This window comes from Stomoxys calcitrans, chromosome 2 (genome assembly GCF_963082655.1).
Source record: "Stomoxys calcitrans chromosome 2, idStoCalc2.1, whole genome shotgun sequence".
NCBI lineage: Eukaryota > Metazoa > Arthropoda > Insecta > Diptera > Muscidae > Stomoxys > Stomoxys calcitrans.
In genome coordinates this window covers 7,200,028-7,215,160 of record NC_081553.1, presented here as the reverse complement: position 1 = coordinate 7,215,160, position 15,133 = coordinate 7,200,028, and the positions used below count along the sequence as shown (strand labels likewise).

The 15,133-nt window shown below is 40.3% G+C and overlaps 1 protein-coding gene across 1 annotated transcript in view; it reads right to left on the bottom strand.

Annotated features, from left to right (window-relative positions):
* The window catches only part of LOC106083330 (uncharacterized), a 128,028-nt gene that overhangs the window by 83,197 nt on the left and 29,698 nt on the right, over positions 1-15,133 (bottom strand). Inside the window, exons 9-11 of the mRNA XM_013246267.2 lie at positions 10,867-11,859; positions 2,563-3,066; positions 154-337 (exon numbers count right to left, since the gene is read on the bottom strand). Of these exons, the coding sequence (XP_013101721.2) occupies positions 154-337; positions 2,563-3,066; positions 10,867-11,859 (1,681 nt within the window). The remainder of the gene's footprint in view (positions 1-153; positions 338-2,562; positions 3,067-10,866; positions 11,860-15,133) is intronic.

Below are 15,133 nucleotides of genomic sequence, written 5' to 3'. Positions count from 1 at the left end.
CCATTTTCATTATAATGTGTGGATCAACGCTGTGTTAAGTTCCTCCCTCCCCAGGTTTCTGCTGCTATTTGATGGACTTGTGTCTCTCAGGTCATTTCTCCATGAGGCCGTACGTCAGTCAGTTGACAGTCTTTGAGTTAAACATGCACTTACCAACTATTAATTTACAGCCGACATCAATCAAATCACTTTGACATGCTAAGTCCACAGCCGTACTGTAATTATATTGGGATAATTTGACGAAGATTTCCATGAAGTTGAACTCGGACCAAGCGCAGGCATAGTCGGCAAATGGAAAATATTTCAATAATTGTTTTATGCCAAAGATAATGCCAAACTGTAATGAGACGGGGTGGAAGAGGAGAAGGAGAACAAAAGAGAAGAGAAATAATAAATTAGAAAGACAATAACTTGAGCAATATGAATTAGAAAGGCTTTTACATTTGAGAAATATAAGATTAGGAGCATAAAGTAAAACCATGTCATTTTGAAGTTCATTCTATTTCAAATATTGCAATTATTTACTAAAATCTGCTCACACTATGATGACTCAAGTGGCCCATTGGACGTTGAAGATTCAATTTGTTTGAAGTGTTAAAACATCAATACAAATAGATACATTCGAAGGATTTTTTTTAAAGCTTAATGTGATAGGAAGATTTATGGACATTGTGGACATCTTATATATAAAAATCAATATGTGTTTGTTTGTATGTTTGTGTGTTCCTTGTAGACTCAGAAACGGCTGAACCGATTTTCTTGAAATTTTCACATATGGTGCATAATGACCCCATGGTGAAAATAGGGTACTACATTTTTTGATATCTGAAGGGGGGGACGGACCCTCCCCCTTACCCTAATTTTCAGAAACGCCAGTTCTCGCAGATGGGTAGTGCGAAATTTTGTGTGCTCTCATATTGTACCCTAAAACTAAAAATTTGGTATCCAAATTTCGGATGGGGTACCTAGGGGGGCTGCCCCACCCTAAAACCTACCAAAAATATATATACACCAATCACGACAATATGGGACTTAAATGAAAGGTATTTAGGATAAGAAAACGTATCTGATATCCAATTGTCGGACCAAGAGCTAGGGGGACCACCCCAAGCTCCAAAACACCCCTAAATCGGACATATTTACCGACCATGGCAATATGGGACTCAAATAAAAGGTATTTCCGAGTAGAATACGAATCTGATATCCAAATGTGGGACCACGTTTCTGGGGGTCCACACCTTTCCCAAAACACCCCCCAAACAGGACTTATATACTCACCATGGGAATATGGGGCTTAAATAAAAGGTATTTGAATGTAGAATACGAATCTGATATCCAATTTTGGGACCAAGTGTTTGGGGGCCGTCTCTAACCAAAAACACCCCCCAAAGAGGACAAATTTACGGCCAAAGCAATATGGGGCTCAAATGAAAGGTCTTTGGAAGTAAAGCACGTATTTGTCAAGTCAAGACCAAAGATCGATTTATATGACAGCTATATCAGGTTTGAACCAGACTTGGCACAGTTGTTGGATATAATAACAAAACACGTCGTGCAAAATTTCACTCCAATCGGATAAGAATCGCGTTCTTTAGAGGCTGAAGAAGTAAAGACCCAAGATCGGTTTATATGGCAGCTATATCAAAACATGAACCGATATGGCCCATTTACAATCCCAACTGACCTACACTAATAAGAAGTATTTGTGCAAAATTTCAAGCGGCTAGCTTTACTCCTTCGAAAGTTAGCGTGCTTTCGACAGACAGACGGACGGACATGGCTAGACCGACAGACGAATATTTCGAGTAGTTACAATCAGAATGACGAAATTAGTATACCCCCATCCTATAGTGGAGGGTATAAAAAGGAAAATAGTCAGAGCCAGCGACTATTATCGACTAAATCTAAATATAGCCAATCTCTATCTAAATGAACGATACTCTATAGAGAATATTAGTTGGATTTCTAAAGCAAGTAGTGGAATAATCCCTCTGGAATCTAACAGGTTCGATTCTGGAGAAAAAAAGGGAATAAAAACTTTGTAATATGCAGGAAATAGAAACTTTTTAGGAAATTATCCAGTATTTAGAGAATTTAGACTTGCATCAAGTCAAGATCCCAAAACGGTTTGTATGACAGCTATATCAGGTTATACACCGATTTGAACCATTCTTAGCACAAATTTTAGCCAAATTGGATGAGAATTACGCTCTGTATTGGTTCAAAAGCCCAGATCGGTTTGTTTGACAGTTATATCAGGTTGTGGACCGATATGAAATATACTAAGCAAAGTTGTTGGAAGTCATAACAAAATACCTCATGCAAAATTTCAGCTAATTCTAATAAGAATTGCGCCCTCTAGTGGCTCAAAACGTCAAGATCCAAGATCGGTTTATATGGCAGCTATATCAAAACATGCAATAAATACAACCATTGATCCCTCCACTTTCAATTAATTCTATAATATGCTTTTAGTGACTTCTTAATGGAAGTTTCTCTAATAATAACGATGATGTTCTAAATCTCCATCAATGTGTTAACATAAAATTTATTCATTCTTACCTGAACATTTTTGTCCTTAAATGACATCACTTTGTTTGTGAGACGGTACAAAACTTTAGACAATACCGTCTGAACTGCTTCATTGCACGACAATACGCCTTCATTGCATGCGGACGTTGGCGGCGTTGATGCCATGCTATCCAAAATTGTTAATATCTCCTGATCCGGCTGTTGTCGTTGTTGATATTCCGGATTTAATAAATAACGCACTGCGGGTGACATGTCGTTAAAGATGCTGTACTCGAAGAAATTTTGCAACATCCTCATATTATCGCAATATGTTCGATGTAAAGCAGCATTTTCATCATCTCGAGTAACAAAAGGCCATTGCTTGTGCTGTTGTGACTGCTGTTCCTGTTGAGACTGCAGTTGCTGAGCATGGGGTGATGATGAAGAATGTTTGGCATTTTGAAGTATAAAACGACACAAGTATTTCGATGCAGATTCTCGAACTCGAACATCATCGTCGGCAATCAATAGCAAAAGTTCTTCGAGAAATGAATTCTGCAAAGATGTTTAGAAAAGTTCTTATTATTATGTGAGTATTAACAATAATAACAGCAGAACAGAGGATGTTTGTTAAACTAAGTGAGTAAGGGCATTCAAATAAAGTCTAGATAATACACGCCGAAAAACCGACGTGCATAACAGTAAGCAAAGGTTAAGCTACTTCTTAGGTATACCTGTTGAGAACCCAATTCTGAGCAGGATATTTGTCCAACTATGGACTTTTAAGTTAAATGCTTCTTTTCAACAAGTAAGAAGGCGTTAAGTTCGGCCGGGCCGAACTTTGAATACCCACCACCTCGGGTATGTACTATCCAAAATTTCGGCGAAATCGGACAATAAATGCGCCTTTTATGGTTCCAAAGCCTTAAATTGAGAGATCGGTCTATATGGCAGCTATATCCAAATCTGGACCGATCTGTGACATATTGCATGTCGAGGGGCTTAACTTAAAGCACTGTTCCAAATTTCGGCGATATCGGACAATAAATGCGCCTTTAATAGACCTAAGACCTTAAATGGAGAGTTGGATCCATATGGCAGCTATATCCAAATCTGGAACGATCTAAGCCAAATTGAAGAAGGATATCGAAGAGCCTAACACAACTCGATGTCCCAAATTTTGGCAAAATCGGACAATAAATGGGCCTTTTATGGTCCCAAAGCCTTAAATTGAGAGATCGGTCTATATGGCAGCTATTCCAAATCTGAACCGATCTGTGCCATATTGCAGAAGTATGTCGAGGGGCTTAACTTAAAGCACTGTTCCAAATTTCGGCGACATCGGACAATAAATGCGCCTTTTATAGGTCCAAAACCTTAAATCGAGAGATCGGTCTATATGACAGCTATATCCAAATGTGGACTGATTTGTGCCAAATTAAAGAGGGAAGTCGAAGGGCCTAACACAACACGCTGTCTCAAATTTTAGCAAAATCGGACAATAAATGCGCCTTTTATGAGCCTAAGACCCTAAATCGGATAATAAATATGTCTTTTATGGGCCTAAGACACTAAATGGGCGGATCGTTCTATATAGGGGATATATCAAGATATAGTCCGATATAGCCCATCTTCAAACTTAACCTATTTATGGACAAAAAAGAATCTTTGCATAGTTTTAGCTCAATATCTCTATGTTTCAAGACTGTAGCGTGATTTCAACAGACAGACGGACGGACATGGCTAGATCGTCATAGATCTTTACCCTGATCAAGAATATATATACTTTATAGCGTCGGAAATGGATATTTCGATATGTTGCAAACGGAATGACAAAATGAATATACCCCATCCTTCGCTGCTGGGTATAAAAATTTAATCAAATGTGTGCTGTTGCTAAATCATTTAAAAGATTTTACAAATGGAAATTTGCCCATGAACATTCCATTAAGGAACAGGGACAACTTCTCACTCACTTATCCCTGAGTGCTGTCCGATTCAGGTTTAAGCTCAATGATAACAGACTTGCCTTTTACAGGCGAGCTTTGTTGTTGTTGTTGTAGCCACATTTTCATGTGGGTGGCGATCCTCTTCAAGCTCCAAGCTCGTTCCGGTCCAAAGAACCTATCGCCGCGGGAACAAGGTGGCCATTGGTTATTTAAAGGTGCTAATAACCACCTAGTTACATCGAGCATCATTGGCACCCAGCATTTGTGTAAGTCCCGGCACCTCCCGGCCTCTCACTGAGACTCTCGGCTAGAATACCGCTGATTGTCCGCGACTGCCGTTGCAACTACTCCGTATGGAACATTCCTCTATCTCCAAGCTGTTGACACGCCTGGTGGAGCTCACAGCTATCACGTGTCGGGATAAGCGAATCTTTACAACGTGCTACAGTGCGACACCTCTTTGAGAAGAAGTTTTTACATACTACCTCACAAATGTCGCCAGCATTAGGAGGGGATAGTCACCGCAGAAAATTGGTCATACTAATTTCGTCATTCCCTTTGTAACACCTCGAAATAGGCGTCTAAGACCCCATACAGTATATATTCTTGATCCTCATGACATTTTAAGTCGATCTAGCGATGTCCGTCCGTCCGTCTGTCTGTCTGTCGAAAGCACGCTAACTTTTGAAGGAGTAGAGCTAGCGGCTTGAAATTTTGCACAAATACTTCTTATTGGTGTCGGTCAGAGTAAAGCTAGCCGCTTGATATTTTGCACAAATACTTCTTATTAGTTTAGGTCGGTTGGGATTGTAAATGGACCAAATGGCTCCATGTTTTGATATAGCTGTCATATAAACCGATCTTGGGTCTTGACTTCTTGAGCTTCTAGAGGGCGCAATTCTTATCCGATTTGGCTGACATTTTGCACGTGGTGTTTTGGTATCACATCCGACAACCGTGCAAGGTATCGTCTAAATCGATTCATAACCTGATTTAGCTGCCATATAAACCGACCTTGGGTATTGACTTCTAGAGCTTTTAAAGGGCACAATTCTTATCCGATTTGGCTGAAATTTAGCTTGAAGTGTTCTGGTATGATTTCCAACAACTGTGCCAAGTATAGTCTATATCAGTCCATAACCTGATATAGCCGACATTTAAACCGATCTTTCGATTAGACTTCTTGGGCTGGGACTTTTTGAACCTTTGGAGGTCGCAATTATTACTCGATTTGCCTGAAATTTTGGAGGTGGTGTTTTTCTATGACTGGTGTTTATACCCTGCACCACCACAGGGTATTACAGGGTATTATAACTTTGTGTATTTGTTTGCAACGCTTGGAAGGAGAAGAGCTAGACCCATTGAAAAGTATACCGATCGGCTTAGAATCACTTCCTGATTCGATTTAGCTATGTCAGTCTGTCTGTCCATATATCCTTGCGATCAAGTTACAGGTCGCATTTATTGTCCGCTTGTCATGAAATTTTGCACAAGTCTCTTTTTTTGGCCCAAGGACGAACGCTATTGATTTCATAAAAATCGGTTCAGATTTAGATATAGCTCCCATATATATCTTTCATCCGATATGGTCTTTTAAGGCTGCTTTGTTGTTGTTGTTGTAGCCACATTTTCATGTGGGTGGCGATCCTCTTCAAGCTCCAAGCTCGTTCCGGTCCAAAGAACCTATCGCCGCGGGAACAAGGTGGCCATTGGTTATTTAAAGGTGCTAATAACCACCTAGTTACATCGAGCATCATTGGCACCCAGCATTTGTGTAAGTCCCGGCACCTCCCGGCCTCTCACTGAGACTCTCGGCTAGAATACCGCTGATTGTCCGCGACTGCCGTTGCAACTACTCCGTATGGAACATTCCTCTATCTCCAAGCTGTTGACACGCCTGGTGGAGCTCACAGCTATCACGTGTCGGGATAAGCGAATCTTTACAACGTGCTACAGTGCGACACCTCTTTGAGAAGAAGTTTTTACATACTACCTCACAAATGTCGCCAGCATTAGGAGGGGATAGTCACCGCAGAAAATTGGTCATACTAATTTCGTCATTCCCTTTGTAACACCTCGAAATAGGCGTCTAAGACCCCATACAGTATATATTCTTGATCCTCATGACATTTTAAGTCGATCTAGCGATGTCCGTCCGTCCGTCTGTCTGTCTGTCGAAAGCACGCTAACTTTTGAAGGAGTAGAGCTAGCGGCTTGAAATTTTGCACAAATACTTCTTATTGGTGTCGGTCAGAGTAAAGCTAGCCGCTTGATATTTTGCACAAATACTTCTTATTAGTTTAGGTCGGTTGGGATTGTAAATGGACCAAATGGCTCCATGTTTTGATATAGCTGTCATATAAACCGATCTTGGGTCTTGACTTCTTGAGCTTCTAGAGGGCGCAATTCTTATCCGATTTGGCTGACATTTTGCACGTGGTGTTTTGGTATCACATCCGACAACCGTGCAAGGTATCGTCTAAATCGATTCATAACCTGATTTAGCTGCCATATAAACCGACCTTGGGTATTGACTTCTAGAGCTTTTAAAGGGCACAATTCTTATCCGATTTGGCTGAAATTTAGCTTGAAGTGTTCTGGTATGATTTCCAACAACTGTGCCAAGTATAGTCTATATCAGTCCATAACCTGATATAGCCGACATTTAAACCGATCTTTCGATTAGACTTCTTGGGCTGGGACTTTTTGAACCTTTGGAGGTCGCAATTATTACTCGATTTGCCTGAAATTTTGGAGGTGGTGTTTTTCTATGACTGGTGTTTATACCCTGCACCACCACAGGGTATTACAGGGTATTATAACTTTGTGTATTTGTTTGCAACGCTTGGAAGGAGAAGAGCTAGACCCATTGAAAAGTATACCGATCGGCTTAGAATCACTTCCTGATTCGATTTAGCTATGTCAGTCTGTCTGTCCATATATCCTTGCGATCAAGTTACAGGTCGCATTTATTGTCCGCTTGTCATGAAATTTTGCACAAGTCTCTTTTTTTGGCCCAAGGACGAACGCTATTGATTTCATAAAAATCGGTTCAGATTTAGATATAGCTCCCATATATATCTTTCATCCGATATGGTCTTTTAAGGCTGTAGAAGCCACAATTTTGGTCCGATCTTTACAAAATTTGGCATGGGGTGTTTTATTCAACGTCCTCATACGTGTGCAAAATTTCATAAAAATCGGTGCAGATTTCGATATAGCTCCAATATATAAGTTTCAAGCGATATGGAATTTTATGGTTATAGCAACCACAATTTTAGTCGGAACTTTAAAAAATTTTGCACGAAGTGTTTTCTTTAAAGTTTCAATACGACTGCAAAATTTGATAAAAATCGGTGCAAATTTTAATATAGCACCCATATATATCTATTATCCGATATGGAGTTTTAAGGCTGCAGCAGCCACAATTTTAGTCCGATCTTAGTCTTTTTATCATATGTGTGCAAAATTTCATAAAAATCGCTTCAGATTTAGATATACCTCTCATATATCAAGACCCAGAATTTGAATCCGAACGTCCAGCGACATAGGCGGACATGGTAGCTGCCACGGTGGCCTTTTAGGAGCAAGTATAGGAAGCGGAATTTGACAATATTTAATTTTTGTTTATTTTCATTTTATTTCCTATTATTCTATTTTTTATTTTTTTCTTCACAGTGTACAGATTTAAATAGATTTGTACATTTGGTTTTCTATCATCAATAGCATGACTTTTCTGTTTTTGTTGTAGCATATTAAGACTTCTTTCATTTTCTGTTTTCCGTCAGAAAGTCAGTATTAAGTAAATCAAGCAAACATAGTTTTTGTTGTTGCTCTTGCATTGGCTGCCGCTACTGCTGTGTACATTATGGCCATTGTACGATGATGTTCATGAATAAAGTTTGCATGGAAAATATTTACTTTAGCTTGAATACAAGTCTTTTTTCTCGTTTTTTTTTTTCCCCTCATTGTGCAATCCTGACCAAGTATTTATTTTAAAAATACCATTTATTTATGCTTCAGGGCACAAAACGCCAATAAAAGAATGTATTTTTTAGGCATTTGCCAAACACATTTCAGTTAAATCCTATCACATACGAGGTGTGTAGCAACAGTGTTTGATACAATAAGTCTAGCTGAACCCGGCCCGCTCCGCTGCGCAAAGGTAATATTGGGTTGCCCAAAAAGTAATTGCGGATTTTTTAAAAGAAAGTAAATCAAATATACTTTTTTACACTTTTTTTCTAAAGCAAGCTAAAAGTAACAGCTGTTTACTGACAGAAGAAAGAATGCTATTACAGAGTCACAAGCTGTGAAAAAATTTGGCAACGCCGACTATATGAAAAATCCGCAATTACTTTTTGGGCAACCCAATATAATTTTTTTTTTATAAAGTCATCAGGAGTGGTATGCAACTTCCAATATTTGAGCTATAACAAGTTATTGTCCGATTCGGACCATAAATGAATGCTGAACATTGTAGAAGTCATTGTGTAATATTTCAGTTCATTTGGAAGAACTGCGCCTTGTAGGGGCTCAAGAAGCACAAACGGGAGATAGGTCTTTAAGGGAGCTGTATCAAGCTATTGATCGATTCTGACCATATTAGGTCATGCGAGAAGCCGTTGTACAAAATATCTGCCAACTCGGATGAGAATTGCGCCATCTAGAGGCTCAAGAAGTCAAAACCCCAGATCGGTTTATATGGCAGCTATATCATATTATATTCCGATTTGCGCCATACTTAGCACGGTTATTGGACATAAGACATAACAAAATACCTCATGCAAAATTTCAGCCAAATCGGATTGCGCGCTCTATTGGCTCAAGACGTCAAGATCCAAGATCGGTTTATATGACAGCTCTACCAGATTATGAACCGATTTGAATCATACTTAACACAGTTGTTGGAAGTGATAAAAAGACACTACGTGTAAAATTTCAGCCAAATCGGATGACAATTGCGCCCTCTACAGGCTCAAGAAGTCAAGACCCAAGATCGGTTTATATGGCAGCTATATCAAAACATGGACCAATTTGAATCATACTTAGCGAAGTTATTGGAAGTAATACCAAAACACCACGTGCAAAATTTCAGTCAAATCGGATAAAAATTGCGCCCTCTAGAGGCTCAAGAAGTCAAGACCCAAGATTGGTGTTTATGGCAGCTATATCAAAACATGGACCGATTTGGCCCATTTACAATCCCAATCGACCTACACTAATAAAAATTTTAAGCGGCTAGCTTTATTCCTTCGAAAGTCAGCCGCGGACGGACGGACATGGCTAGATCGACTTAAAATGACATGACGATCAAGAATATATATATTTTATGGGGTCTCAGACGCATATTTCGAGGTGTTACAAACAAAATGACGAAATTAGTATACCCCCATCCTATGGTGGAGGGTATAATAAAGTATATATTCTTAATCTGTCAGAGTCGAACTATTCGGTCTGTCCGATAGTCGCAATCATGATAGCGTTCGAACGAATAAAGATATCCCCTTGAAATTTTGGACCAATGCTTCTTATCAATGTAAAGGTAGCGATTCTCGTCAAACTTCTAAAGATGAGTTAGCTCGTTCAGGTCCATAGGACCGATCACTGCGGGAACGTTGTTGTTGTTGTAGCCATATTTTCATGTAGAGCTGGCAATCCTCGTCAAGTTCCTGTAGGTGAGCAAGCTCGTTCCGGTCCAAAGGACCAGTTGCCGCGAGAAGATGTTGGCCATTTATTCTGTAAAGGCGCCAATAACTCGCCTTGTCATATCGAGCATCATAGGCACTCAGAGCAGGTGGCACCCGACCTCTCATTGAGACATTCCGCTCGATGCCGCTGATTGTCCGCGACTGCAGTTGCAGCTACTCCATATACGAAGCATCACACTATCCGCAATCTGTGGACGCGCCCGGTAGCTCTCATTATTAAAGAAATAATCTCAAATCCGGTAGCTCTCATCATTAAAGAAATAATCTCTTCTTTGTGAGTAGCATTTGCTTGGTCAAAAAGCTCGATTCAAAAACGCAAAACGGAAAGATAAGAGTTTGGGAATAATTTTAATTCATTTCAAGACTGATTAAGTTTCGCTGACCTCTGTGACCAAAAATTTTTTTTAGAAAACAACTCTCTTAGTGGTTATTTAACTTTTAAATTCCGGCATACACCCATGCTTCATAAAGAAAAACCGGAAAAGAAGTATGCCTTTAGAGAAACGTAGTTATCGTAAATGTAAATTCCAAGAAAGGTATTACTGCCAACATCTCTTTATACACCCTAGTTGAAAACTCAAACAGTTTAAGGGTTATTTGAGGAATAATTTATACATTCCCAACTAAGTCTACTTTTTTGTATACATGTCCTCCTAAGAGAGGGGGGAATAAAAACATTGGAAAACAATACTAACCTCCAAGTTGCAGACAAAATCTGTACCATCGACATCGTTGTCTTCATAGTAGCACCACCCATCATCATAGCAGCTGCAGCGGCAGCAGTAACAGCAACCATCGTCTGAAGCCATAGTTGAGCAGCAGCAGCAGCAGCAGCAGCAGCAGTGGTGTTGCTGATGGCCAATGTTATTGTTGCTGATGGTATAGTTATTTCCGTAATAAGAACGTAGTGAAGCATAATTTAAATTTGAAATAACTTCGGCATATTTATTTTGGACCAACCAATATTTGTTGTAGTGACACAGACGAAGTTTATTCAATAGCAATTTTGGTGAAATGAACAGCATAGTTGGCATCGTTGAGGCAGCAAAAGCGGCACCACCACCACTACTACAACAATGGCAAGGCCAGCATCCTGTATCTGATGTTGATGCCTGCACGTATTCTTGCGAAGAGCAACCGGATGTAGTCTTGCCGAGTCCGTTGCCGCTAGCCTCTTCGCCATGCATAATATCATTATTGTAGCCTGCATAGCCGGTGCTTTGTAGGGCAGCTTGACTATCAGTATTAACGCTTTTGCTGCTCCTGTCCGCATGCAATTGAAAAGCATTCAAAAGCGCAGCTATAATCCCATCATTATCGTTAAAGTGCCCTGGCACACACTTAAACATCGAAGATCTTGTTGCATGAGTAGCAGAGGCAGCAGTTGCAGCAGCACAAGTTCGATTTTCATCCTTTGGGCAATATTTTTCTTGATACTGCCCTTGTTGATGTTGTTCCTTGTTGTGTTTGGTTTCTTTGTGTTGTCTTCCCTGACATGTTTGTTGCTTGCAGGCTGATGCTGCTCTACCACCACCATATCCTCGTTCTGGCAATGATGCTGAAGCTGCTGTCCTGCATGTTGTCCTTGTTGCTGGTGTAGTCATATATTTAAATAACACATATGGAAATATTTTATCGAATGTATTCAATGCTTGTATGACCACCGTGTGAATGTCATCTTGCAGACCCTTGAATGAGACGAAAAAAAAAAAATTAAAAAGAAAAATCAAGTATGAGCAGAAAAAAGAAGGAAGCCATGGCAGGGTATAAGCGAGCCATAGAACGAACATCCCAAGAATGTTCAATAAAATCCTTTAAGAAATGTGTATGCTGCAATAACAACAACAACAACAATGACAACAAAAGAAAATGAATTATGTCAGATTGAACTTCCGGCAAGGCCAGATGGCTGGCTGACTGTTTTTCAGCTTCTTTTACATCTTGTTTCATTATTGAACAGCAAAAAAAAAAAAAAAAACAGGAATATGGTTTCCATTTTCAAAGGGCATTTGCTGTCAATGGCCATAGGCAATATTGTTGTTTGTTCTTGATAAGTAAAAGCTAAGAATAAGTTTATCACAACAGTGTTTGGTGATGGCATTCTAATATGCATGCCACACAAAATGCACTAAAGGTTCGAGAGTTGACAAAATGCTCACATTTTAAATGTACCAAACTATTTGGAGATATACTATCTGGGTCATTCTTTTTGTGTACAACTCCAAATGTGGATTTTAGACCTTCTTAAGTAAATTGTTTATTGCTATGACCTTCTGAGATTAAAGTTGTTGTTGTTGTAGCATTGTATTGTACACCGAGGCGGCAGCCCTTGCCGATGAAGGATTCCTTTGGGTCAATCCGGTACGTAAAACCGGCTGCCACGGGATTGAGATTATAGTGCAATGTCCGTACTTCTGGAGGCCACCGTAGCGCAGAGGTTAGCATGTCCGCCTATGACGCTGAACGCCTGGGTTCGAATCCTGGCGAGACCATCAGAAAAAAAATTTTCACCGGTGGTTTTCCCCTCCTAATGCTGGCGACATTTGTGAGGTACTATGCCATGTAAAACTTCTCTATAAAGAAGCTTATCATTGAGCTTAAACTTGAATCGGACTGCACTCTTTGATATGTGAGAAGTTTGCCCCTGTTCCTTAGTGGAATGTTCATGGGCAAAATTTGCATTTGTCCGTGCTTCTGTGGAAAACTCGTTATCACCCGAACATTTAAGGCCATTCGGATTATAGGTCGGATTATAAAGCATTCAAATCTGGCTTGTTTTAGGTATAGATCCTGTGGAAACCGATTTCGCCATTTGACTTTTTGAGCCTTATAAGACACAATTCGATTTGGATGAAATTATATCACCTCAACATTCTTTAGGCCACGTGGCTTTCACTAGATCGAAGAACATTATACAAATTGGTTATGTGGCTGTTGTTATTGTAGCTATATTTTTATGTGGAGGTGGCGATCCTCGTCAAGCTCCTGTAGGTGAGAGGTCGTTCCAGACCAAAGGCCCGATCGCCGCGGGAACAAGGTGGCCATTGGTTATTTAAAGAAGCCAATAACTCGCCTTGTCATATCGACCATCATAGGCACTCAGTATTTGTGCAAGAACCGGTGCCGCCCAGCCACTCACTGAGATTCTCCGCTCGATGCCGCCGATTGTCCGCGACAGCCTCTGCAGCTACTCTATATGAAACATTCCACTATCCGCAACCAGTGGATGCGCTCGCAGCGACGCTTTTTATGACAACAATAAACATCACACAGATCGGACCTCAATGTTCCAGCCTGTGTGATGCTCACAGCTATCCCGGGCCGGGTGATTGTGGTGATTGACGGCAGACATTCATTTAGTGTACTGGGTCTTAAATTGATCCGAATTAATGTGATCATTTCGATTTTTGAAAACCTTTTTTTAAATTTTTTGGGCTAACTTTACCAATCGGTTTTTTGAAAAATACCAATTTTCGGGTTTTTGATAAACCGCTTACTTGCGAAAAATAGCCGGTTTCTTACTAATGGTTTATTAAGAGGTTAGCATGTCCGCCTATGACGTTGAACGCCTTGGTTCGAATCCTGGCGAGACCATCAGAGAAAATTTTCAGCGGTGGTTTTCCCCTCCTAATGCTGGCAACATTTGTGAGGTACTATGCCATGTAAAACTTCTCTCCAAAGAGGTGTCGCACTGCGGTACGCCGTTCGGACTCGGCTATAAAAAGGAGGCCCCTTATCACTGAGCTTGAAATCGGACTGCACTCATTGATATGTGAGAAGTTTGCCCCTGTTCCTTAGTGGAATGTAAATGGGCAAAATTTGCAATTTATTTACAAAAAAAAATTGTCTTTGGAAAAAATGTATCAAAGAAAAATTTTATCAAAATTTTTCCTTAAAAATTTATAACTTTTATTCTTCACTATAGTGTGGGGGTTTACCAACATCGTCATTCCGTTTGTAACACATCGAAATATTGGTTTAAGACCCCATAAAGTATATATATTCTAGCCATGTCCGTGCGTCTGACCGTCTGTCTGTCTATCTGTGGAAAGTTCGCAAACTTTCCAAGAAGTAAAGCTAGGCGCTTGGAATTTATTACAAATACTTCCTATTAGTGTAGGTCAGTTAGGATTGTAAATGAGCCATATCACTGTTTTGATATAGCTCCTATATAAACCAATCTCCCGATTATTCTTCTTGAGCCTCTAGATAGCGCAGTGCTTATTCGATTTAAATGAAATTTTGTACTATGACGTCTTCTATGATATTCAACAGACGTGCTAAGTATGGCCGAATCGGTCCAAACCATAATATAGCTCCCAATAAACCGACCTCCTGATTATACCTCTTGGGCCTCTAGAGGACGCAATTTTTACCTGATTTTGTTGAAATTTTGAATTGGTCTAAAACTTTTGCTCCCCCAACAACGACTTCTACTAGGACCTTCAACATTCTTGAGCACAACAACAGCTTTGCATGCCATCACCGCACACATTTGCTGTGGCTTCAATCCGCCCAGGCCATGTGATAGGACGGTCCTCGTGGCACTGGACCTATCAAAGGCATTCGATACGGTCAGCCATGCCAAATTATTCGACGGCCTTCGCCAACACGTCCCTCCAGCCAGGCTTGAAACGCTGGGTCGCGAGTTATCTGTGTGGTCGCCAGTCATTTGTGGAATTTAGGGATAAGAAGTCGAAGCACCGTAGAGTGAAACAGGGAGTTCCCCAAGGTGGTGTGATATCTCCGGTACTGTTTAACCTCTACCTATTCTCCATTCCAGCCCCTACAGACGGCATAGAGATCGTATCATATGCGGACGATTGTACGATCATGGCATCAGGCCTCCCACACATTAATGAGATCTGCGATAGGTTGAAAGTCTACCTCAACGAGCTTGCCTCATATTTCGCTGCAAGAAATCTGAAGATATTCGCCACCAAATCTTCAGCCACATTGTTT